The sequence below is a fragment of the Zonotrichia albicollis genome, chromosome 12 (genome assembly GCF_047830755.1).
Source record: "Zonotrichia albicollis isolate bZonAlb1 chromosome 12, bZonAlb1.hap1, whole genome shotgun sequence".
Lineage (NCBI taxonomy): Eukaryota > Metazoa > Chordata > Aves > Passeriformes > Passerellidae > Zonotrichia > Zonotrichia albicollis.
In genome coordinates, this window is record NC_133830.1 from 3,371,999 (window position 1) to 3,395,731 (window position 23,733).

General features: G+C 42.9%; 1 protein-coding gene across 1 annotated transcript in view; it reads right to left on the reverse strand.

Moving 5' to 3' along the window:
• Positions 1-20,606: 20,606 nt before the first annotated feature.
• Positions 20,607-23,733, reverse strand: part of PPP4R2 (protein phosphatase 4 regulatory subunit 2) — a 28,445-nt gene continuing 25,318 nt past the window's right edge. The window contains exon 9 of the mRNA XM_005490172.4: positions 20,607-22,923. Within this exon, the coding sequence (XP_005490229.2) occupies positions 22,610-22,923 (314 nt within the window). The 3' untranslated portion in view covers positions 20,607-22,609. The remainder of the gene's footprint in view (positions 22,924-23,733) is intronic.

The window sequence follows — 23,733 nt, forward strand, 5'->3', positions numbered from 1 at the left end:
TGAGCAGCTCCCAGGGTTTGCATTTCACCCCACACTTGGAAATTCCAGGCAGGAACATTGATGTGGAGGCTGAATTTCAAAGGTGTGTGTGCAGTGTGGGTGAGGAGCAAACACAGATGGAGAATGGCTGCATGCACACAGCTGAACCACAGACCCTGCTTTTATTTACTCTGCCATTTTAGGTTCATTTGTGACCCTGCAGCTTGCTCTTATTTAAACAGGACACTGGCACTGAATCTTGCCATAAAAATTGAGTTTTATCAACAGTTTCCTCACACCCACACTGGTTTTCTCCAATGGAGCTCAGAACACTTCATTGCAGAGGGGAGGAAGGATGACCTGGCCCATCAGGTGTGGTACTCACATGGCCTCTGAACAGAGAGAAGATGTGAGAGAAGCAGAGAAAAGAATAATCAGAACAATTCTTATCTCATCACCTGCTCCTGTATTTGTGCACGTATGGAATGTGTTAAGAAAGTTGTTTACCTGAAGGAATTTGGTAATTAGATTCTGCTGAAAATTGGGGTTTTTTTCTTTGACCAATCAGTCAAAACTGTGTCCTGTCAGGAGACAGTCTCGAGTTTTCTTAAGTATCTTTCATTATTCTTTAGTATTCTTTATGGTATAGTATGTCTCTTTAATGTAGTGTAATGTAATACAATATTGTTTTAATAAATAAATTAATTAATTCTGAAACAATTATTAAAATAATAATAAAATCTAAAATTCTAAATATAATAATAATTAATTCTAAAAACTTAGAGTCAGATACCAATATTTTCCTTCATCAGGGGCACCCTATTACAATAATCAGGTACTGCCAAAATCACGTCAGAAATGTGTCCTGCAGGTGCCATTGCCAGCTCCATCAGCCCCCTGAGGGGGACACTGGTGGCACCACCAGCAGCAGTAGCTGGACAGCTCAGAGGAATGTCCTCCTTGCTGCTTCTGCTGGGACATTGTTTAAAAAAGAAACCTCCCCACACACAGATTCATTATAATCACACACGCGTTCTTTTTCTGGTTGCTAAAAAAGCCCATCTGCAGCGAGGCCACCCACAAACTGAAATAAGAGTCATTTGTCTAGCAGGGTTTCCTGGTGGAATACGCAACAAGAAAGACACAGGCTCTGTGCTAAAAATAAGTGTATATATCCACCATGCTGCTAGTTTTGACTTTAAGCTTTAACTACAAGGTGCTCCCTGAGCAGAGTTATTGTGTCTATGATTTATCAGGCAACATATTGCTCTTTACTTTGGTAATTACAAACACCCTTTTCCAACACTCAAATAATTGTTTCCACAAAAATAACCGCACGTGAAAGGAGCAATAAGCACAAAATGATGTTTCATTAAGACCATCAACGATTTTTTATTAGCAGCTCCATCAGATTTAAATGGCATCTTTAGTCTGTGCATGTGCATATGTATAATCTGTGTCAGATTTGTCAGCTTGTGATGGATGTTTTCACTCTCCCTGCTATTATTACTCTTATATAGTAATGGTGGCAACAGGGACCTAGTTTATTAAACCTTATGTTGCATCTGCCACAATGCCCTGGGGCTGGAGTGCAGTCATCTATTCCAAGCACCATTCCTTGCAATTACACTTGATTGTTAACTGTCTATGTTCAGGACCACTTAACATCTGAGTGCTGCAGTGCTGAGGTTTCCTTCTGATGGGCCACACTCCAGCTCCTGGACAGTTAATGGGATTATCCAGACCATTAGGGCTGAGACACAAAGTGAAAACACATTAGTACAGCTAACAGTGGACTAAAATATCAGTGGTGGCAGAGAGCAGCATGGCTTTGGAATCTTTTGGTGGCGTGTTTTAAAGGCAGCTGGTTTAAAACTGGAGTTGGCACTGAGGGTGTGGTGTGCCAACATCCTCCCAGCGTGGCTGTGGCAGGGGCTGAAGCACCCAGGCTGCACACCCTGCACCATCCCTCCCACAGCAGCATCCTCCTGCATCCCACAGCCTGCCAAGAAGCACAGAAAAGCCTCCTGAGCTTTCCAGGGACACTCCACAACCAGGGAAGGAGGGAAGGGATCACATCAGGTGACACAGCACCCAGAGCATGCCACTGGAGAAGGAGTGCAGGGATTCTTTGGCTGCTGCATCCCTGTTTGAGCATAGATACCATAAACCAACCTCTGCCAGGAGGAAAATACCTCCAACATCCTCAGGGAGCACAGGAGGAGCCTGCCAAGTACAGCCCAAGGCACTCTGAGGGATCCCACAGGGAATGAGGTGAGTCAGGAGCAGCCCCCACTCCACAGAACAGGAGACTTCAACCATCAGGACACAGGGATGAGAGGAAAGGAGCAGCCCAGCCAGGTGTGTGAGTGGAAGGTGGGAGCTGCCCTGCAGCAGCAGGCACGAGGTGCTCACACATCACAGAGAGAGCTGGGAATGAGAGTGTCGCAGACATCCTTTATGGAAAATCCTTTCCTTAGGATTTTTCCTCCTGAGAAGCTGTGAGGCCTCAGGAACAAAATGTAAACATTGGTTATCTGCTGCTGTGGAATGCAACAGGTGCATCTGGGATTGGTCTCATGTGGTTGTTTCTAGTTAATGGCCAATCACGGTCAGCTGGCTTGGACACAGAGCCAAGACAGAAGCTTTTGTTATCATTCTTTGCTATTCTATTCTTAGCTGGCCTTCTGGTGAAACCTTCTATTCTTTTAGTATAGTTTTAATGTAATATATATCATAAAATCAAGCCTTCTGAAATATGGAGTCAGATCCTCGTCTCTTCCCTCATCCCAAGACCCCTGTGAACACTGGCACACGAGAGAGCTGTGTGAGAACACCTTCCCTGCAGGGCTGTGAGCAGGCTCCATCCATCTGCAGCACAGATCCTGCCAGCTGAACAGCCAGGAGAGCCCAGAGTGGAACTCCATGTCAGTATTTGCTGTCGTGTCACCAGAGAGCAAATGTGGCCAGGTGAGCCCAGAGCTCAGGTACAGCACAGAAACAGGACCAGGAGAGGGGTGAAAACATCTCCATCACATCATTGTGGCAAGCTCTGCTTAAGGGTTGATTGATGCACTTTTCCCATCAAACAACATTAATCTTGGAAGCTTTGAGATCAAGCCATCATTCATCAGTTTAAAAATTTCAAATCAACCACTGAGAGGTTAATTAATACAGAAGTTGTCTAGATGTCTTTGTGTAATTACTGTTCTGCAACAATTAGGAAGTTTACATTATTTGCTCAGAGACAGGCAATTGCTAAGCCTGGTACTAGTAATAAATCAAGTTCTCTTTTTAACAAATTGTTAAACTTGAATGTAGACACTTGCATGGTGTACTTATTGACATTTTTCTGAATATACTTGTCTTAACAAACACAAGGGTTTGTACACTGAACACAGACTTGAGTTATTTCATTTTCAGAAAAATAAAAAGTATCAGTATCAGAAGGATCACAGTGGCTCCTAAAACAGAATAATTAAATAATTAAAGTCATACCAGGAGACAAGCAAAGATGGTCTAAAAAATACCAAGAGACTGAAGGCATAAATCATGATTACAACCCATATAATCTTTGACCTACACACAAGCTACAAGGTTCAGGGGTGGCATTGCATTATGTATTTATTGCCTGCCCAAGCCATTATTCACCAGCCTTCATTTTAAGGGGTAGGTATGATGGGAGTCCGTGGCAGGGGAGAATACATCATAAAACCTCCCCTGTAAAGGATGGCACAGCTCATTTATCTTGTGCTTCCTCCTCCTCCTCCTCCTCAGTCCGTGGTGTGGCAGCTCCCTGCACAAAGTCCCTTGGGCAGCAGGACCAGCCTGGCCAGTGCCCCCATTTTGGGGTGTCAGGGCCAGCACCCCAAACCTCAGCCAGGCTTTGGCCTCTCCCCTCTGGGATCTGGCAGCTCCCAGGGGCTCCAGCAAGGAGGAAACTCCCATGGGTTACAGGGAATCCAAGGGCAGAGCAGTGATTTCAACAGCCCTGTGATGGTTTCACCAGAAAATTTAATCCTAACCACCCCTTTGCCAATATTCAGGGCTTTACAGCAATTCAAGGAAAGCATGTAGCAGATATCTTAATGCAAAGTGGTCACAAAGAAGCTGAAAACTATTGCAGCTTATGTGAGAATGTGCATTCAGCTTGTTCTGTATGCAGCTCCAACAGAGGAAGCAATTTCTGCAGAACCCAGTTCTGCTGCCTGGTTCCTGGCACCGCTATCTAAACAAGCCCTCAGGCAGTTATTTGTAGTATTTACATTTTTTACCAACTTATCACGAGGAAATCCAATTGTTCCTAATGACAGTCACACTGTGCCTCTCCCATTCTCATATCCAGGAAAGTGTTTATTATCCATTTGTAGTAATTAAGGCACTGATGTTCTGTGGATCCATAAAGCCAACGTCATTAGGCAAACAAAGGCACTTTTCCCACCCCCAACTTATTGCTGGAAAAATACTTAAAAATAAAAGCTCATTTATAGCACATAGCATCGTTTGAAGAACAAACCACCATTGGCTAATCCCAAGAATTCTTAGAACTGGGAAAAAAATAAAAGAGATCTGTAAAAATTTTTTTTCCAGCATTTGCTAAAGAGTAAAGAAAGAAGTAAAATAATTAGCCAGCCAAAACCAGAGAAGTGGTGTTGACAGTGACTGTCTTTCCTTATTTGATCTTTTCTTGTAAAATGGTTAAGCAAACTCCTTAGCAAGTTAGAGTAAGGCAGAAAAGCAAGATGGGAATTAAGTGCCTGCATTAAATAAACTTCATTAAATCTACCACAGCCAGGGAGACCAACTGAAAGCCAGCATGTTAATTATTTATACATCTATATAGATATATAATATTTTTTAATATTTATATATTTTATATGTATGTGTGTGTATATATATATACACTAAATAGCTGTGTCTGAACTGCCAAGCCAGGATCTCAAACCCCCAGAGGCAGGACACACATCTCTGCCATAACCCATCTTCCAGCCCTTCAGAGGACAACCAGGACTCATCACAGGGTGCTCAGAGAGGCCAGGTGAAATCCCAGAGTTGCTGAAATCCACAAGAACACCCACATTAAACTCTGGATTCATTCTGCACCTCCATTCTCCATAGCAGCACTGCTCACCGGCTCAGCACTGCACACAAAACATGAATTTCCTTTCAGTACTTCTGACTCCAGTGGAGAACCACAGCCCACCAGCAGCCTCCAGAAGAAACAGCTCCTCATTTCTGGAAATGCTATCTTGCTCCACATCACATCTTGTTCTATTTCCTCTCTTGGCAGTGCTGCAGCCATCCACTGCAGCACATGTTAAATCAGGACTGGAACACTTCACTGAAACACACTGAAACAAATTCTGTTCCTCTGCAAACCCCTCCTGTAAGTGCACACACACTTCCACTTCCAAACACAACAGCCACAGTTATTTCTTTCCCTTGCAGAGCTGGAGGAAGTGGGAGTTCACATCTTCTCATGGCATAAAGTTTAAATGAAGTGTTTGAAAAAAGGTGTCTCGTTGGAGCTGTGCAGTTTCTGCAAAGGTGATCAAATCACAGCAAGTTTGGGTTTCAATGTGAGATGTAAAAAATTGGACTGCATTTTCTCAAGTCTGCAAATCTTCTTGGCAGATTTGAGCTTTAGCTCAAACAGATCTGGCCTGATTTATATTTTGTTTGAAATGATGCCCAAAACTATGATTAAGTAAGGTTTCCACCAAGCCCCTCAATTCAGCTCGATGGAGTGCTCTCATTTTTCCTGGGAGACAGGAGTTCTCCCTCCAAAAGGAGGCAGATGTGCAGAAAACTTCTCCACAGAGCGTCAAGATGACCAAAAAAAGAGGTTCCAGAGACAATGATGCATAACACAGAGCTCAGCTTTGCATTTCTCATGATTTATATCCCAGCTGAGGGGCAGCTCATGCTGGATTTGCGCAGAGCACAGAGGGACAAAGAGGAGCTGGAAAAGGCAGTTCCACAAATAAATTCCTGGTTTGTTTTCCCCTTTGATATGAGGGAGCAATGCTTGGAAAGCCAGATGCTGTTTTTGGAAAAAGTCAGTGCAGCAGTGGAGGGAGCAGTGACTGAGCCAGCAGGGGCTGCTGGGCAGGGCCCTGCCCTACCAGGGATGGGCTTGGAGCTTAAAAAACCTCCCAAGCCCTCAGAGCCACAGGAAACCCAGATTACACCTGAGCAGGGCAAAGTCTGGGAGGTGGTGGAGGAGCCAACAGCCCCTGAGCAGATTTTACCTTGGCTGCTTTTTAATGCCCTTTGTGGTCCCCACCTGCAGCCCAAGGAATGCAGTGCCACAGGGCACCCTGGCACAAACAAAAATGGCATTCTGCCACTTCATGTTAGATTCTGTTTTCATGTTAGCAAATTATAGGTAATCACAAATAAAAACCCTCCATATATCCCAACAGACTTAAAGACTAACCAGAAAACTTCAGGGGTGATCATACACAAAATTTCACTTTTAGGACCCACTCTAATGATCACTAAAAAAACTTTTTTAGGATGACTAGGCCTATACATTTAGGACTTACTGTTTCTTCATTGCACTGCTTTATAATGTGCTGCCAAAAGTCATAGTTCACATTGAATTTTTTAAAAATCAGATCTGTTTAGCACTTTAATGTTATAATGCACATTACCCAGCAGAAGCTGAATTGCTAATTATCAATTTATGGGAAATTTTACTTCCATGAAAAAGGTCATTTGCATATATATTAAATACAGTTTGCATTTAAAACTGCAGGGAAAGTTATGTAGTAATGTTCTGTAACAAAGTTGAATTTTGTATTATCAATACATGGGGGGAAAAGAACTAAAAATGAGTTTCTGTAATACCTAAAGTAACAGGTTATTCAATCCTGACTGAAAATACAATTAGTAAGTGGTATTTCAACTTCATATTTTAAACCATTGTGGTGCATTAAGAGTCTTAGGAAGAAAGTAATTTCTACAAAAAGTTTGTGTTCATCTCACCACAATATAAAGGCTAAATCTGGAAGGAGGAGGGTACACACTGAGAACTAAGATTCCAATTAAGAAATTTTCTGGATAAGAAAGTGGACTATAGGCACCTCTAACTGCACCTCAGCTTCAATACTAGCAGGAGTCACAATTCCAGACAAGAATTTTTGCAATGCTTAAATCACAAAATTTGGTCCCTCAAAACCTCATCATCTCCTCAGGTGAGCCAAGCTTTCATTGCCAAACTGAATTCATGTCAGAATCAGTGTTACCAAAGATGTGGAGGCACAGCCAGTGCAGCAATTTGTATTCACTCTGAATTGCTGCTTCCTAAAGAGCAGCCCATGGTTCATGGGGAGAAGAGTCAAAATAACCCTAATATCCCACAGGAGGTGCATCTTCTCCAGCCTCCAGCCAGCCATTCAGGGAAAAATCAGTGTTATTCCTGCCTGCTCCATTCCTCAGTGGGGACATTCCCCTTTGGAAGGGCCTCAGAAGTTCACATTCATGTTCAGAAATTCACATTCATCTTTCTCCACCCTGGGCTAGGGCACTGATCTGTTTCTCACAAACTGAAACAGGAGCTCCCCCATCACATCCCTTCTCCCTTTGCCAACAGCCAGGTGAGCTCTATTTCCTTTTTTAAACTAACCTTCACCTCAATATATCCATCCTGGCCAAGTCACATCCTTATAAATAGGAAAAGGAGCTCTCTTATTCTTAAACCAGAGTTCAGAATCCCACCTGCTTTGCCTCAGATGCCCAGGGTGGCATTGCCAGCAGCAGCACACAGGAGCATCACCACTCCAATTATTTGCTATAAAGGTGCCACACAGCAGCTCCCAGGAGGGCTGGAATTGCTGAATGCTGCAGTCTCCACGAGGAAGGAAATGCTGCTCTGGTGCTTATGTGAAAATTCACTAAGTTCCTGCCCTCAGGGGAATAGTTTCCTCCTGTGATAATGCTCAGCATAAAACACATTGAATTTTAGGGCTGGTGAAAATAAAATTGGTGTGAATAAATTATTATTTATATGAAAATGCACAGTCAGGACAACGACTACATATGTAAGGCCATAAAATATAAGTATCTCACTTTGTTGTTTTAGCGTACTGGGGAAAGCTATTGTCCATCTGTGGCCACACATTTATCCTCATTGTCTAGCAGGCTCACTGCCTGAGCAGTGCATTCCATTATTTAATGGAAAATGAGGTAAAACTACTTTAGGAGTAAGCTGTGAGTTGTTGGATGAGCAGTGAGACCCACTCAGCTCCTGGGGATACTGGTTTGTTTCCCCTTTGCGTTTGAACACCGCATTTCCCAGTCATCACTTGCACTATTACCAAGAATTTAAAACAAAGGGAACATGCTCCGCCAGAAAATTGCTTTAGCTTAATTTTCTGTCATTGCTCCTCTTCTTCCTCACAGTCTCTGCTTCAGATGAAAATTCTTCAGAGATTGTGACAGAGATGATAAAGATGTAGAAGGCAATGCCTTTATAAACATGCTGTTGCATCAAGGTGACACAAAGGCTTAATGGTGTTTTAAATAAAGTTTTCTTGTTATTTTCAAGGAAAACAGTATCAATCTAAAATCCTGAAGTAGAAAAATCTAGTGTGGCTTAACTCACAACTGGAATACAAAAACCTTTCCTTGAACTGAGAGTCGCCAGTAGGAAAATACACTTCCCACAGAAGCTTCTGGAAGGATTAGGATCACCCTGACAGTTGCATGGGAAGAGGTAAAACTCTTTTGACAAGTTTCTTTGCTGGAACTCGATTCAGCAAAGCCTCTCAGCAGATGCTCCTGAGCTTTGCTGAAGCAGAGCCCAGAGGTGACACCCCAGTGACAGCTCCCCTGTGACTGCCCAGAGCCACCCCTGTGGGGACCCTGGAGGAGGGGACACCTGCCCAGAGCCACCCCTGTGGGGACCCTGGAGGAGGGGACACCTGCCCAGAGCCACCCCTGGGGGTCTCTGCCCCTGTCTGAACCCACCCAGTGCTCCTGCTGAACCAGGGTGATGGAGCTGCTGCCCAAAAAGCACCAAACATCTGCCTAAAACCAGGCAGGTTTCTCTCCTTCCTCGCTGGCATTTCAGTGTCACCATCCCTGACGTGCTGCCCGCTGCATGCTGACAGAAATGGGTGTTTCTATAAGCTTAAAGAGACATTTCAGAGCTGGATGTTTTGGCAACTTAAAGAGACACTTCAGAGCTTTGCAGTGGCTGCAAATTCCTTGTAACCTGCACTGTGCTGTCTGCTGCAGGGACAGGCTCACAGGAGTTCATCTGGGGAACAGCTCACAAGAATTCCTGGTGTGCCACACAGCTCAGATGAATCAGCCCCAGTATCTGAATTCTTCATTTCAAAAATCCCCCACTGAGACAAACACTGCCTGGGAACTCTGGGCTGCTCAAGCACGCAGAAAAATTCAAACTTTCCCCATCTCTCACGTTAGTCTAGATAGATTCAGTGTTTGTAGGTCACAGTAACACTCAGTCTGCTTCCTAAAGAGGGAGAAAACAGGGCTGTTGGAAAACCTGCTTTGCACTCCTCAAAGCAAGACTTTAAAAGCCTCTGTCTATTGATCAAAGTAGCTAACTATCCAATAACACATTGTACAGACTAGAGGGGTGAGATATAAAGAGGAAATAATACAGTGACCTATTGTCACCGTGATATTTTCTGGAAAAATCCTCTTTCCCAGGATCTTCTCCTGGGAAGTTGGGAAGCCTCAGAGAAAAATGTAAATAGTAATTATCTGATTTGCTTCTCTTGTATTTGGCTGCTTTGGAATATGGCCTGGAGAGTGCTTACCAACAGGTGATTGTTTGGTTCCATGTGAATTGTTTTTACTTAATGACCAATCACCATCAACTGTGTTGGACTCTGAGGAGTCAGTCACGAGTTTTTCATTACCATTTTTGTTAAGCCTTTTGTCTGTATCCTCTTTCTTTATGGTATAAATATTACTAACTAATAAAAATATTCCTAACTAGATGGGTGGATGGATGGATGGATGGATGGATGGATGGATAGATAGATAGATACATACATACATAATGATATAATGTAGTAATATTATATTATATAGTATATATTACTAATATTATATATAGTATATATATAGTAATATATATAGATTACATATATTACTATATAATAGTTATATATATAATATTACTATATATAGTAATATATAGTAATACCATAGTATATATAACATACATATAGTAATATACAATAATACTAAAGTAATATATATATATTAGCATTTATATAGTAATATATATTACTATATATATACTAATATTATATATATTAGTATACTAATATTATAATACTATATTATAATATTAGTATATTATAATATACTAATATAATAATACTATATATATACTAATATAAATATTACTAATTAGATTTATAACTAATGCAAATATTGCTAAGTATATAAATATTGCTAACACCATAAATCCAGAATTTGAAATCCAAGGGCTCCCCAGATCCAGCCTAATTCAATGTTTGGCTCTCCAGACACACCTAGACACACTCCCCCAGCAGATAATTAGTATTGTTTTAGTACAACATTCTTTAATACAATATAATATTATAAAATAATAAACCAGCCTTCTGAGAACATGGAGTGAGATTGTCATCTCTCACCTCCTCCTGGGGACCCAGCAAACACCAAAGCTGTTGCCAAGGCCTGGCAATCCAACACCTTTAATTGTTGTTTGAAGCCCTGGCTCAGTGGGCTCCTGGCCCAGCCCTTCCTGAGTGCCTGAAGCCCTGGGCACAGGCTGGACCCTCATTCCCAACCCCTATCCCTAAATACCTGTCGGGATACAGCCTCTCTTTGTGCCACCATTTTAATTGAATACTAAAAAATAATAGTTCACCAAATGCAAGATTTACTGTGAGACATAAAAATAAAACGACAATAAAGTCACACATAAATTAGGCAAGAAGCCCTCTAATCTGGTCTCTCTCACTGCTGTATTTTCTCTCATGCCTCTGTCTCATTCCTCACCTTCTTTGAAGTACAATAAGTTACCATTATTGGTAAATATTTATATTCACTTCTGCAGTGTCAAGATTTAAGATAAGTCTTCCAAACAACATTCCCATCTTCCCAAGACAAGACAAATATTTATCATATATGTCTTTTTGAAAGCTTGTGCCTTTTTGGGAGTGAGTTTCAGGATTGTCTTTATTCTTGTCTCAGCAACTTTTAGCTAAGGAAAATAGAACAAATTAGGACTCTGTAGCCACATACACACTAGTTAAAATCAATAGCTTTAATTTTCACATTTAAACCTACAATTTTCATCTGACAGGCTCAGCAGGTTTTAATGCACACAACAATTTACTTTTACTGTTGTAATTGTTTTTAGTCAATCACTTTTATTGCTTCTCTGCATCTGACTAAACAAATTAATAGAGCTATGTTCATAAATGATTACCTTGTGAAATGGCTTGATAGATACATTTGCCAGGCTCACCTTCCATTACTGCCAACGTTAGTAATATTTATACCAAAATGTACATTTATCCAGGGTTTATAATTAAGAGAGGAGTAGAAGAAAAAGAATCCATTTCCTGAGCACCACAGTAGCAAATTTCATGTTTCTAAGTCTTTCCTCAGGCCAAAAGAAAAGCACCAATGCATAGCTGGCTGGAAAAGCCTTTTCTGGATCACAAAGAATCCTGTCCTGCCATGGACCTGGTTTTCTGGGAGAGGAAAACGCAGAGGACATCCAATGCACTGCTCGGGATGGCACAGCTCCAGGGCATGGATTAATCTCTGTGCTTTGTCCCTTGGCCAGGGGCAGTGGGGCTGCAGCCAAGGCTCTGTGTTCCCTCCTGCTCCCCACCCAGCCCTGCTTGGCCAGGCACAGCAATATTAACCCAGACACACAGCCCAGCCTGCAATACCTACTAACTCACCAATCAAAACCAACAGATTGCCCCAACATCAAGGAATTCTCCTTCTGTGGATGCTGTAAGAGTCATTTTTCACTGACTGTGAGCTACAAGAGCCTTCACCCAGGAGGCTCAAAACCCTGGACTCTGGATCTTCTTTATAAATTCCAATTTTATTTTACCTAATGAGACAAAACACCGTAAATCCAGAAGTTAAAGTCCAAGGGCCCACCAGATCCAGCCTAATTCAATGTTTGGCTCTCCAGACACACTTCCCTAGAGATAATTAGTGCTTCACCCACAGCTAACATACCAATTCTTCTGCACCCATTTTATCAGCACTGCTGTGGGATCCTGTGGGTTTTGGGAGAGCCTGCCCACCCCTCTCAGTGCCTCTGAAGCACCCTGCCCTGTGAGTGAGTAAATTCCCCACCAAAGCTCTCCTTGCACCTTCACAGGGCTCCTTCTCCTCCCCAGCAGAGAACCAGACCTGCTGCTGCTTCTGTGCAAGAGCTGAGAACGACCCCATGTCGGGCAAAACTGCTGACACCAAGCTAATTTCTCAACTGATATTCCCACATAACATCCCTCACATTTGATTAAAGCCTCCAGTGAACCCACAGAAGCTGCCTGGGTCTGAAGCTGTAGGAAGCTGATAAAGTGCAGAGTGTGGTAGGAGGGTTTTTCACTGTTCCTTTAGAAACCTGCACAATATCTCATTTGAAAGAGCCCTGGTCTCTGGCTGAGGCTGCTAGGTGCTTCATGAATATAAACTGAATATGTGAATTGTATTGCTCCTTAAGCCTACACTCAGCTGTAACAAGAAAAATCATGAAATGCTTGTATGATAAAAATATATGTATATAAGCTGCAAAGAACAAACCTGTTTATTTCCTGAGGTTTGTGGAAAGTTATAATTAGGATTTGTTTTAGCAGTTCCATGTTTCTTGAGTCAGTTCCCTGATCTGGATCCACATCATTTTTGTTTTAGGTTGCCTGGTATTAAGCAGACACTCAATCCCCCAGCAGTTTTCACAAACCCTCGCCTTGCTCCCCTCCCTGCACTGAGGTAACACAGCTGCTCCCTAATCCTCTCTTTTTATCTCCAAAATGCCAAACTGAGCACAACCACCTTGCTGGGATGACAGATCCCAGAGCATCTCCATTGCTCAGGACTCTTCAATAAAGAGCTAAGGCTGGAAAAAAGCTAAACCAACAAATCTTGTGTCCCAGAGTACCCAACTGCTGCTGCTCAGCACAGGGAGAGCAGAGAAAGCCAGAGGTGGGACAGCCTCTGCACCCCAGACAAAAATATTCCCATTTCCATCAAAGCCAGCCCTGTCCCAGCACTGAATTCCAGCAGGGAGGATTCACAGAGCCACAGCAAAGCCTGGGTACATCTGTGTTCCCAGGGAAAACAGGATCCCAGCCCTGTGCCCTGAGTGGCAGCCCAGCTCGTTTCTCAGCTTGCCTTGAATGGTAACAAGCTCCAAAAATCACTTTTGTTGGTGCAGACCCACCCTGGGGCCACAGAACCTCTGCAGAGGTGTCCAAGGGTGACCCTGAATTTCTCTGTACCAGACTCACACAAAGCACTGCTCTGACTCATGAGAGGCTTTCACACAGCCCAGATAGAGCAGATTTCATACTGCTGTCAGATAATGACATCATTTCCTAAACACTGCTAAGAATTAGTTATAGAGTGTGATTTCAGGGCCAGGTTCCCAGTACAGGCAGGGCACCCTTGCTGCCCCATGGATTGCACCAAACACCCTGGTGGAGCTGACCACAGCAGCTGGAACCTTCCAGCACCACATTTTGCTATTTCCCTCCACACACACACACACCAGAGCTTGGTGCTCTTTAATAACTCCTGGGCAAAGCCCTTTACAAATAAGTTCTGCTGAAATGCTGTTCAAGCTCACCTGTTCTGCCACAACACCTGAAAACCCTAATGAAACTCAGACCTCATTTATTATCACAGTGTGCAGCAAAACATGTAGGTGCCACTCAATACAGCCCAAATAAGTACAACAAGCAGCAAGTGGGCAAATAAAAAGTTCATATAAAAATAAAAAAGATATAAAATATTATATAAGATATAAATAAGATATAAAAATATAAAAATAATAAAATAAAAATATTGTTTAAAAATATAAAAAATAATTATTTAAAAGTATTAAAATAGTTATTAAAATTATTAAAATAATTTAATTATTAAAATAATTTAATTACTAATTTAATTAAATTATTAATTATAGAAATTAAATTGAATTTCTATATTTATATTTATCTAATATTTATCTAATTTTATCTAATTAGATATATATTTATATATTTATATATAAATATATATTTATCTAATATTTATAATTAAATATTTAATTATAGAAATTAAAAATATAAAAAAATCATACAAAAAAGTTCAATAAAAATTGGTTCACCTTAGGTCACACAAAATCTGCCTCAGAACCAAGAAGGACACTGTCTTATTGTCATGACCATCATTTCTTACTCTTAAAATTAGGAAGAAAAGCTCAAGGCATCAGTGTCCAGCATTATTATCAAGACTAATTAATTGTGTTTTCAGGAGGAGGAGCTGCACTAAGGAACAGCCTGGCCCATGTGGTCATGTTGGAAATATAAATCAAATTTAAACTTGCTGAAGTGAGTGCAGGGCAGGACCTTTGCTCCCATGCCATGTGCCCACATGAGAAGGACTCAATGCCAGGTGCCCTGAGCCCCCACACGGCCCCTGTGCCCCACAGGGGTGTGACAGGGTCTATTCCCAGCACACCATGAGTGCTTTGGCAGTGCCCTCTCCCCTGCCCTTCACTGCACTGAACCCACAGTTCACTTTACAGCCTCCTGAGGAGATGGAGGAGTCACGTCCAGGCTGTAAATCATATCAGCCCACTGCAATTAAACACACTGAAACTCTGAATCCAGAAAAAAGGCAGCCTTGGTGATGATACAGTTGCCAGCTACATCTCCCAAACACTCTGTGGCTGCCCTTCAAACGTGCTTCCCATTTACAAGCTCACAGGAGCAGCTTTACTGCCAATTCCTCCATTGATGGCACATTTTATTGACAAAATACAGCTGAGCCACCTAAAGCAATTTCGGCTACAGAATAACCTTTCACACAAGAAGTTAACCAGCTCCTCCATCCATTTGCAGCAGATTTAGATTAGCAAACCCCACACAGGCACACTCAGAAGCTTTGAAGAGCCAGCTGATGGCTAAGGACAGGGAAATGTTAAACACCATTTCACGCTTTGAGCTCCGGGAAGCAAAGCCTTCTGTACTCACAGGTAAAAGATCTGGATTCCCATTCTGCTACAGAATGTTCCCTCTCCCTCTACCTTTCTTCACCCACCTCCAGTTTCTCCTTTTCTCTGTTTTACCTTACTCTTGCATTATAATTTTCTTGTTACACTTCTACAAAGATTGTCTTAAACTTAAACAATGGTGATTAATAAATAAATAAAAGGAAAAAAAAAAAAAGCTGTCCAGTCTTCCCACAAGCTTAAAAGACACCAGATGTGCACAAGGCTGTCCAGAGTGCAACCACTGCTCTGGGGTGGTGCTTTTAACAAGCAGCCACTCAAAGGGAGGCTGTGCAGCCACAGCTGACAAGTTCCCCATCACATAAATGCTTCCAAAGCATCAGACTCCAACATAAAATTATGCCTCTCTTTCAAATGCAGTTGTATAAAACATTCCCTCTCTATGACTTATGGAAGAAATCACAAGCCTTGAAATGTGCCAAGGTTTGGAACTCCAGTTAGAGAAACTTGCGAGGAAGAGAAAGTTTTAAATGCCGCTTTTATTGTCAGGCTTAATTCTGCATTGTCAGGCTTAATTCTGCATTGCTGCCAAGCCTGCCTGCAAGTGGCTTTGCCTGATCAGAGATCTCAGGGCTGACCCCTCCGGGCTGGTCCAGGGATCACCAACAGAGCTCCCCCAGCACAGCTGCTCTGAACATCTGCCCTGCCCTCAGCTCAGCCTGGCCAAACAACCCCGGGGAGTTATTTGGGGAAGGGGAGAGCCAGAGCCACACAAAGCACTGCAGCCTGCTGAGGGAGGGGAATTTGCTGGCACCTCTGCCCCAGTGCAGGATTCCCTCCAGGCAGGGATTCCTGCAGCAGCAGTGCAGCTGAGCTGTGCTTGGAGCTGAGCTGCAGCTCTTCAGAGAACATCACACACGCACAAAGTGCAAATTCCTCCCCCATGGCCACAGGCAGCGCCCTGCCCTGCTAGATCCATACATTTCCTAAATTCAAAGTCCCTGTTATAATTTTAAAATGCTGTAAGAATTTAAAACTACATAAAGGTGAAATTCCCGCTGTAAACACTTCAAATGATTGGGAAGAAAATGTTTGTGTTTAGAGGCTGGTTATTTAGAGTAAGTTATCTCCAAAAGGTCCCACCTCTCCATAGTCACACACGGATATGCCAGACAGCTCTCTGTGCCTCAAGCATTCTCCCTGACTGAGGAAAACCCGGTGAGGGTCTGCAGGAGACCCCAGAGAGCTCTGCAGTAATGTCCTGATAAAGCCAAACCCTGTGCTTGGAGAACAACCCCATTCAGGATCACACAGTCCAGAGCTGCATTTTCTGTGGGGTGTTGTAGCAAACAGGGAGATCTGAGGAGGAGGAGGAGGCCTTTGGTGCAGGGCACACAGCTCCTCACCAGTCAAAGAGAATGCAGAAAGGAATAAATAATCAAAAGACCAGGAGTAGAAAGAAGCTTGTAAGACTCTGAGGTACACAGATCTGTTGTGAGAGTTCAACAGCACCGGGAGTATGAGGCATTTCTTTTGCTGTGTAAAGTGAATTTTGTTCTAAATTACACAATTACAGAGAGAGAAGAGCCTTATAATAACAGAATTATGTTTTTTCCTCATGACTTAAGATTATCCCTCATACAAGAGAAGAGTCAAAGTTTGCAGTAATTACATGTCTTCTAAACAGAGACACAGTTCTCCCAGGAAAATCCTGGGAAGCTGTGTAGATACTGTGAGAAACTTAGACTAAAGAATTAAAACAACTATTAATTATTTTTCTATAGCTATTGTTTATAGATATAGTTCTCTAGAGGGTGTTACTCATAGTTTACTAATAGTGTGAGATGGTTCTACTTTAATCAAGTATCACCTTAGCGAGTCACATTATAAAAAGATCTGCTAGTTTCATTAAACACTTTTACCTTCTGATCCACCTGAAGACTGGAATCTTCTTTCTGTCCCTAACTCAACAGCATCAAAAGTTGTCTGTTTGGCCCAGGAAAACAAGGAAAAAATCAAGTTTGGGCATCCCCCTCTAGCCCAATCACCTTGTCAAGGAAAACATGTGCCAGCCTCCTGCTCCTCAAATTATTGGGGAATTTGCATTAATCACTCCTGGAATAAATTGAGGGGTGCAGTAGACACCGACCAGGGGCTGATTTATGGGGACTCCCCAGCAGCAGAACATCCAAAGGGATGATCCCGGCTGTGGAAAGTGCCTGAGAGAGGCCCTGTGGCAGGGACTGTCCCTCCTGGCCGAGATCCCCAGGCAGATAAGTGACGCCAGGTGCCGCAGGAGTGTCTGTGTGTCTGTCTCCCCCATGAACAGCCATTCAGGGACGGAGAACAAAGCATCTCCTTAACGTCCTTCCAAATCAGGACGGGAGAAAAGCAAAACAACTCTTGCACCTCCCATCTCTGGGGCTGCTGCTCCTGGAGCATCTCCGTGCCCGTTTTCCCTCGGTGCGATGTTTGTCTGTTCTAAAGCTCCATCTCCTGGAGCCGCGGCATTAACACAGGAGCGGCTCGGCTCCCACCGAAACCAGGGAGGAAGTTTGAGAGGAAAGTTTGCAAAGCTGGGAATTTTAAAGGGGCTAGATTAAAAAATATGAAGGAGACCCTGGTTTCTGTAATGTGCAAGGTTGCCTGACCTTCCTGGGTTTGGTTTCGGGATAGGGATCTGTGGCAGCGCTGCTGCGGCAGCTCCTGTGATGTCCCAACACATCCCACGTTCCCGAGGCGGCCTCTGCCGGCCGCGCATCCCCTCCTTGTCCCTGTCCTTGTCCCTGTCCCTGTCCCTGTCCTATCTCAGTCCCCGTCCCCGTCCCGGCCCTTCCTGCCCTTGGAGCACGAAATGTTGAACCCAACAGAGCCCTGAGCTCCGGCAGCAGCGGGACTCGTCCATCACCGAGAAATGCTGCTCTCCATCCCCAGGGAATGTCGTTCTCCATGACCAGGGAATGCCGCTCTCCATTCCCGGGAAATGCCACTCTCCATCACCAGGGAATGCCACTCTCCATCATCAGGGAATGCCGCTCTCCATCCCCAGGGAATGCCGCTCTCCATGCCCAGGGAATGCCACTCTCCATCATCAGGGAATGCCGCTCTCCATCATCAGGGAATGCCGCTCTCCATGACCAGGGAATGCCGCTCTCCATCACTAGGGAGTGCCGCTCTCCATTCCCGGGAAATGTCCCGCTCCATCCCCAGGGAATGCCGCTCTCCCTTCCCGGGAAATGCCCCGCTCCATGCCCAGGGAATGCCGCTCTCCATCACCCCTCTCCCTCAGCGTCTCGAGTTTTCCCTCCTGCTCTGCCCCGTGTCCGGAGCAGCTCCACAGCCCGGGTTTCCCGGCATGGGAAGGAGTTTGCACAGGAGTTTTCTCACCTCTCCAAGGAATCCTCATCCTCCTGCTCGCTCATGGCAGTGCTGGGCTGTGTGACCTCCCTGCCAGGACAGGCCAGGCTGTGCTGGGCCCGCTGTCCCCTCCATGCCATCCCAGCACATGCATCGTGCTGCTGGCCCACTCAGCTCTGCTTTCTCTCTCTTCTCTTTTTACACCCCGTATTTTGCTTCCCACAGGATTATAGAACTACTTCAAGAAGTCCTTGAGGTGAATGAGGATGAAAAGTTGATTAACAAGAGTTTACAAGTTGCACAACATGGGCCTCCCATTGGTAATGGAGGGGTGCCAGCAGCAATCTGTAACTCTTGTCTCACTGAAAAACACAACTTGAGACAGACAGAGATGCAAATAACCTTTAAACTCTTCCTAGAAGTGCACTGTATGCATGAAAAATGTCAAAGGAGTGCAGAAGGGTGTTCTGTACAGTTGCAGTCAATAGAAGGCATCCATTCTAGCAAAAAAAATCTATTTATTTTTAATAAATCCCTGTGTTGCCACTGAACTATTGCAACAGAAAACTCACAGAACCCAGACTCTATCAGGCTTTTATCCAGGGGTGGTTATTTTCCCCTGACATACAATTAACAAAGAAGCTAAAAATAAAAGCTTGATTCTTTTGTACCAGACCCAGGATAGTCATGATGCAGCTTCTCAGTGAACTCTTGAGCAAAGGACAGCACACACACAAAACAACTCTCAGGCTGAAGCAGATTATTTTAGCCCATTTCCTGCATCCCCCAGGCCAGGCATCAACTGAAACACAATTCCAATTTACTCTTCCAGCTATGAGTATTTCCTGCTGAAATGTTTAAAAACAATACTTGGTACTGCAGAGGTGCCCCAGCCTTGGAAACCTCCAGAACACAATTTTTGTATTGAAAAAAAGTTCACTTTGTGGGAGTCCACAGTAGATCCAAAAGGATTTTCCAAAGAAAGCCCAGTCAGTCCTGGAGCCAGCCAGCAATGCAAGAGCAGCAATGATCCCTTCCCAAAGCTTTGTGCTGGCAGGGAGCTGCAGGCAAGGACAGCCCCAGGGCGCGTGGGCTTTGCTGTCCCAGCTCCATTTGGGATACAGGAGGATTCCAGGATTTACTTGTCCTACAGCAAACCTCTCCCACAGCGAGTGTCATGGTTTGATGCCCTTGAGAGGGCATTGAGAGACCCAATGCCCTTGCGTGGTCTCTCAGCAGAAGTTGCTGCCCATAAATCAACCCTGAAATCCAACAACCTCTGCTCCATTCACTCAACTCAGAGATTTTTTGAACATTTTAAATCCAAATCCAGTCTCTACAACCCCAAATCCATGCTGTATTAGAAATCTTTCCCTCAGGCAAGTGTTCCCTGACATTTAAAAATTCAAGGCTGACAGAGAACCTTGAATACCATAAGGAAATGATTTTTTAAATTTTCTCTTTTTTTTAAGTATCAAGAGCAGAATTAAGTGCTGACTTCAACGTTGTACTATGAAGAAAAAATTCCATTTCACTTTCTATTCTGTCATTTCTTTTTATAGGAACCCCATCCACAAACACGCTCAAGCACACGCTGGTTGAGCCTCGCGTTTCCTCCAAGCACAACACTCCATTTGGAGCATGCAAACACAGGATCACAGAGTGCCAGAATAATTTGGGTTGAGGAGGATCCTAAAGCCCACCCAGTGCCAGCCCTGCCATGGCAGGGACACCCCCACTGTCCCGGTGCTCCAGCCCCAGGGCCCAACCTGGCCCTGGACATTCCATGGATCCAGGGCAGCCACAACATCATCAGTCAGGACTTTCTTCCCCACTCCCAGTCTGAAGCCATGTGCTCTGGGGTGTGTAATTAGGGAATTTAAACCAGATTTCATTAAATGTAGGGTGCACATTTAGGATTAAGATCTTTGCTGTAAGGTTGAAGCATTATTTCAATTTTTATTAGTCTTTAAAATCAGTTGCAGATACAGAAATGGATCCATACCTCCAAATCCCTCTGCAGGTCTCTGCAGGAGTGGCACTAAAGCTGCTCAAACAAACATCTGGAAAGGTCACAGGTGCTTAAAGAACAAGTTTATTGACAATATCGTCACAAATAAACAATCTAAAGAAAATTTCAGAAATCTCTAAACTTAGAAATTTTAAAATTTTCTCATTGGCAAAATATTAAAAAAAAAAAAAAGAAGTGTAAGATGTCACTATATTCTTAAACTTTCCTAATTTCAATATATTGGTTCAGTCCTTTAATTCGATAACACACATCCAACCCTTCAGCACAATGAAAATGAGTCAAAGTACAATTTTCCTTCTGCAAGGGGATCTCGATCAAGAAGATTTTTATTTTTTTTTTTGCAAGCGTCTCCCTGAATCCTGTCTGCTCACAACTTGATAGGTAACATCAGCAAGAAATTACTTTATAAATAGTCCAACTGAGCCAAATTAATTCTGGTATTAACCAAAACCTAAATTTCCCCCAAACAATACAAAGCAGACCATGTAGTACAAGAAACTATCAGCATGCATTTTAGAGGTCATTTTTGTACTTCAGGTACATGAACTTAAAACCAAAGAGGGACAAGTGTGATAAAAATGTACTCAGATATTTCATAACATTAATATTTATTGCTTTATATGAATACTGTATTGAAAGCCCAAGCATTCAGTTTACACACAGAAATTATACAATTATATACCGTTTCACAATGGCAGTGAGCACTCATTACAATCTACAAAAAATCTACTTTACAGAAATTTAAAAATTCTAAATATCAAAAAGGTACAGTTGAAGAAACAGGTATAAATTTGGCAGCCAGTAATTGTGACTGGGAGGTTGCAGCTTGCATGTCTTTAAATATGGGAACTGGAAAATATTGAGTTTAAAGCAGTAGTTTGTGCTTTGAGCTGGTTTGAAAAAAACGTAACACTGGCTGTCAAAGTAGCATGTTCAAAAATATTTAGTTCGCTTCCAAAATGTTATACAAATCGTGGTGATTCCTCTGCACCCCTAACCCTTGCAGCTCAGGAACATGACCAGGGTCACACCTCCATCCTTCCCATCCCTGGTGTGGTCAGCCCGATGCCACCTGCAAACCTTGGAGGAACTCTGAGACTTCTCTACAACATTCACAAGCTCCAAGAAGCACTCAAAAAGGCAAATACCTGCTCAATTCTTCCAAGGTATTTTATTTTCAAACATTTCTTCTACAAAAGTTTAAGCTAATGTTGTGATTACAACGTTCTCAACATAAAGCACATTTTCTCATAAATAAATGAACTCCTTTCACTCAGGCACCTCAGAAGTATACAAAAATGTTGTCATTGGAACAGTTCTCTTGGAATGTGTTTACTCTGGTGTTTTCAACAATGTTAGTATTTTCAGGGTTTCATATGGGCCAGATTTCATGTGTTTTGTTTTTCCAGAGGCAAAGTGCCTTGAGAGGTGAACTCAGTCTTTTCCTATAGAAAAAGTATTTGCTGTATTTATCTTTTATAGAAACAGAAAAATATACCCTTTCCCCCTTAGAACACGAGGGTACATGCTGTGTGGAGATGTGTGTGTGAAATGGAACACATTTGAAACACACAACAGAAGGTTCCTTGGTGTGTATTTAAATAAAAATCCGGAAACCAGCCTGAAACCCCGAATTTCACATGTCAAATGTTGAAACTGTAACCAAAATATGAAGTAACTGCTAGAGCTGTCAGAAAAAGACAAGACAAAAAGCTTTCTTGCTTACATACAACTAGGTGTGGTGATCTCCAAAAAAGTTGTCAAAATTAAAATTACCTTCCAGTTTAAAAACTTTTATTCTAAATAAAAAAAACTATACACAAACCACTGATTTGACCAAACGAAAGTTCAGCGGTAAGCAGGACCTGAAGGAGCTGGTATTCACAGTTCTTATCACGTACAACTCTTTCAAGGTTCAATCCATGGAGAAGTTTATTTTACAACCTGCTTCTTTTTGTAAAACTAAAGGTCCACTTTATTACATAAAATTATTTATACAGTGTAAAACCGGAGCCTTATGGAAAATACTGCCTCTAAGTTTATTTAAATTAGTCTTGCTCCATAGGTTCATCTGCAGCTTCTGTGGCTTCATCACTGTTTTCCATCGGGGTCTCTGAGGAGTTCTCTGGAGTTTCACTGGCATAGGAGCCCAGCTCTTCTGTGGCACTGCAGCCAGCTCCACTGGGGGCAGATGCACTGGTGTCACTGCCAGCTGAGTGCAAATCCTTCTGTGCCCGTGGCTGCTCAGCCTCCTCCATGGCACTGCTCTCCTCAGAGCTCTCTTCAGCCACACTCGAGCAGTCACTGTCTTTGGCTGGGTCCTTTCTGTCCGCACCAACGCTCCTGGGAGACGTGAAGGACTCTGGGAACAAAAAGCACAATGTCACCAAGGGGTTTGCCAGCACACCCTCACCATGCTCCTTTCCACTCCAAGCTATGCTGAGCACAACTTCTGCAGCACAGCCAAGGACAGGAAAAACAGACAAACCCCACTTTTATTAGAACAGATAAAGAGTCAGAGCCACCTTTGCCAGGATATCCAAACTATCCCAAAATACAATAAAAAAAAAGGTATGCTGTTTAACAGGTAGCTTCACTTAATTACGTTTCACTGAATAAAGAAAAAGTTTAAGAAGTAACTTTTTCTGGCATCCCCACACCCTCCACTTGCTTTCAGAAGCAGTTTTTTGGAAATTATGAAGCCATGGCTGTTTCAGGTGTGCAGCCATCATGATCTACAGGAACGTTGTACAAACACATGAGCCACAAAAATAATTCAAAGTAAACTCTGAAGAATATGTAAAAAATGAATTAGTCCCTTAACTGCAGTTATTTACTTTTTTTTAACTTATGTACAGAGCCTGCCCTACAAAGAGATAATTTTTACTGTTCCAATAGGATGTGGAGATATTGTTGCTCAGCCTCCTCAGTGGAAGAATATAAATTTGTATCTGTATTTAAATAAATTCCATAATTAATAAAGATAAACAGAGCTGTGACCCATCCCCATTCTGGAGAAAGGATGAGAACACCTGATGACAGCCTAACACAGGGATTCTTGAATTCCTGGTGCACCCTGGTCTAATTCATGGCCTCCAAAGACTTTAAGTACCCCTGTGTAAGTTTCAAATTGAGCCCAGAACCAAGGAAAAAGAAAAGAACAGAATTGCTA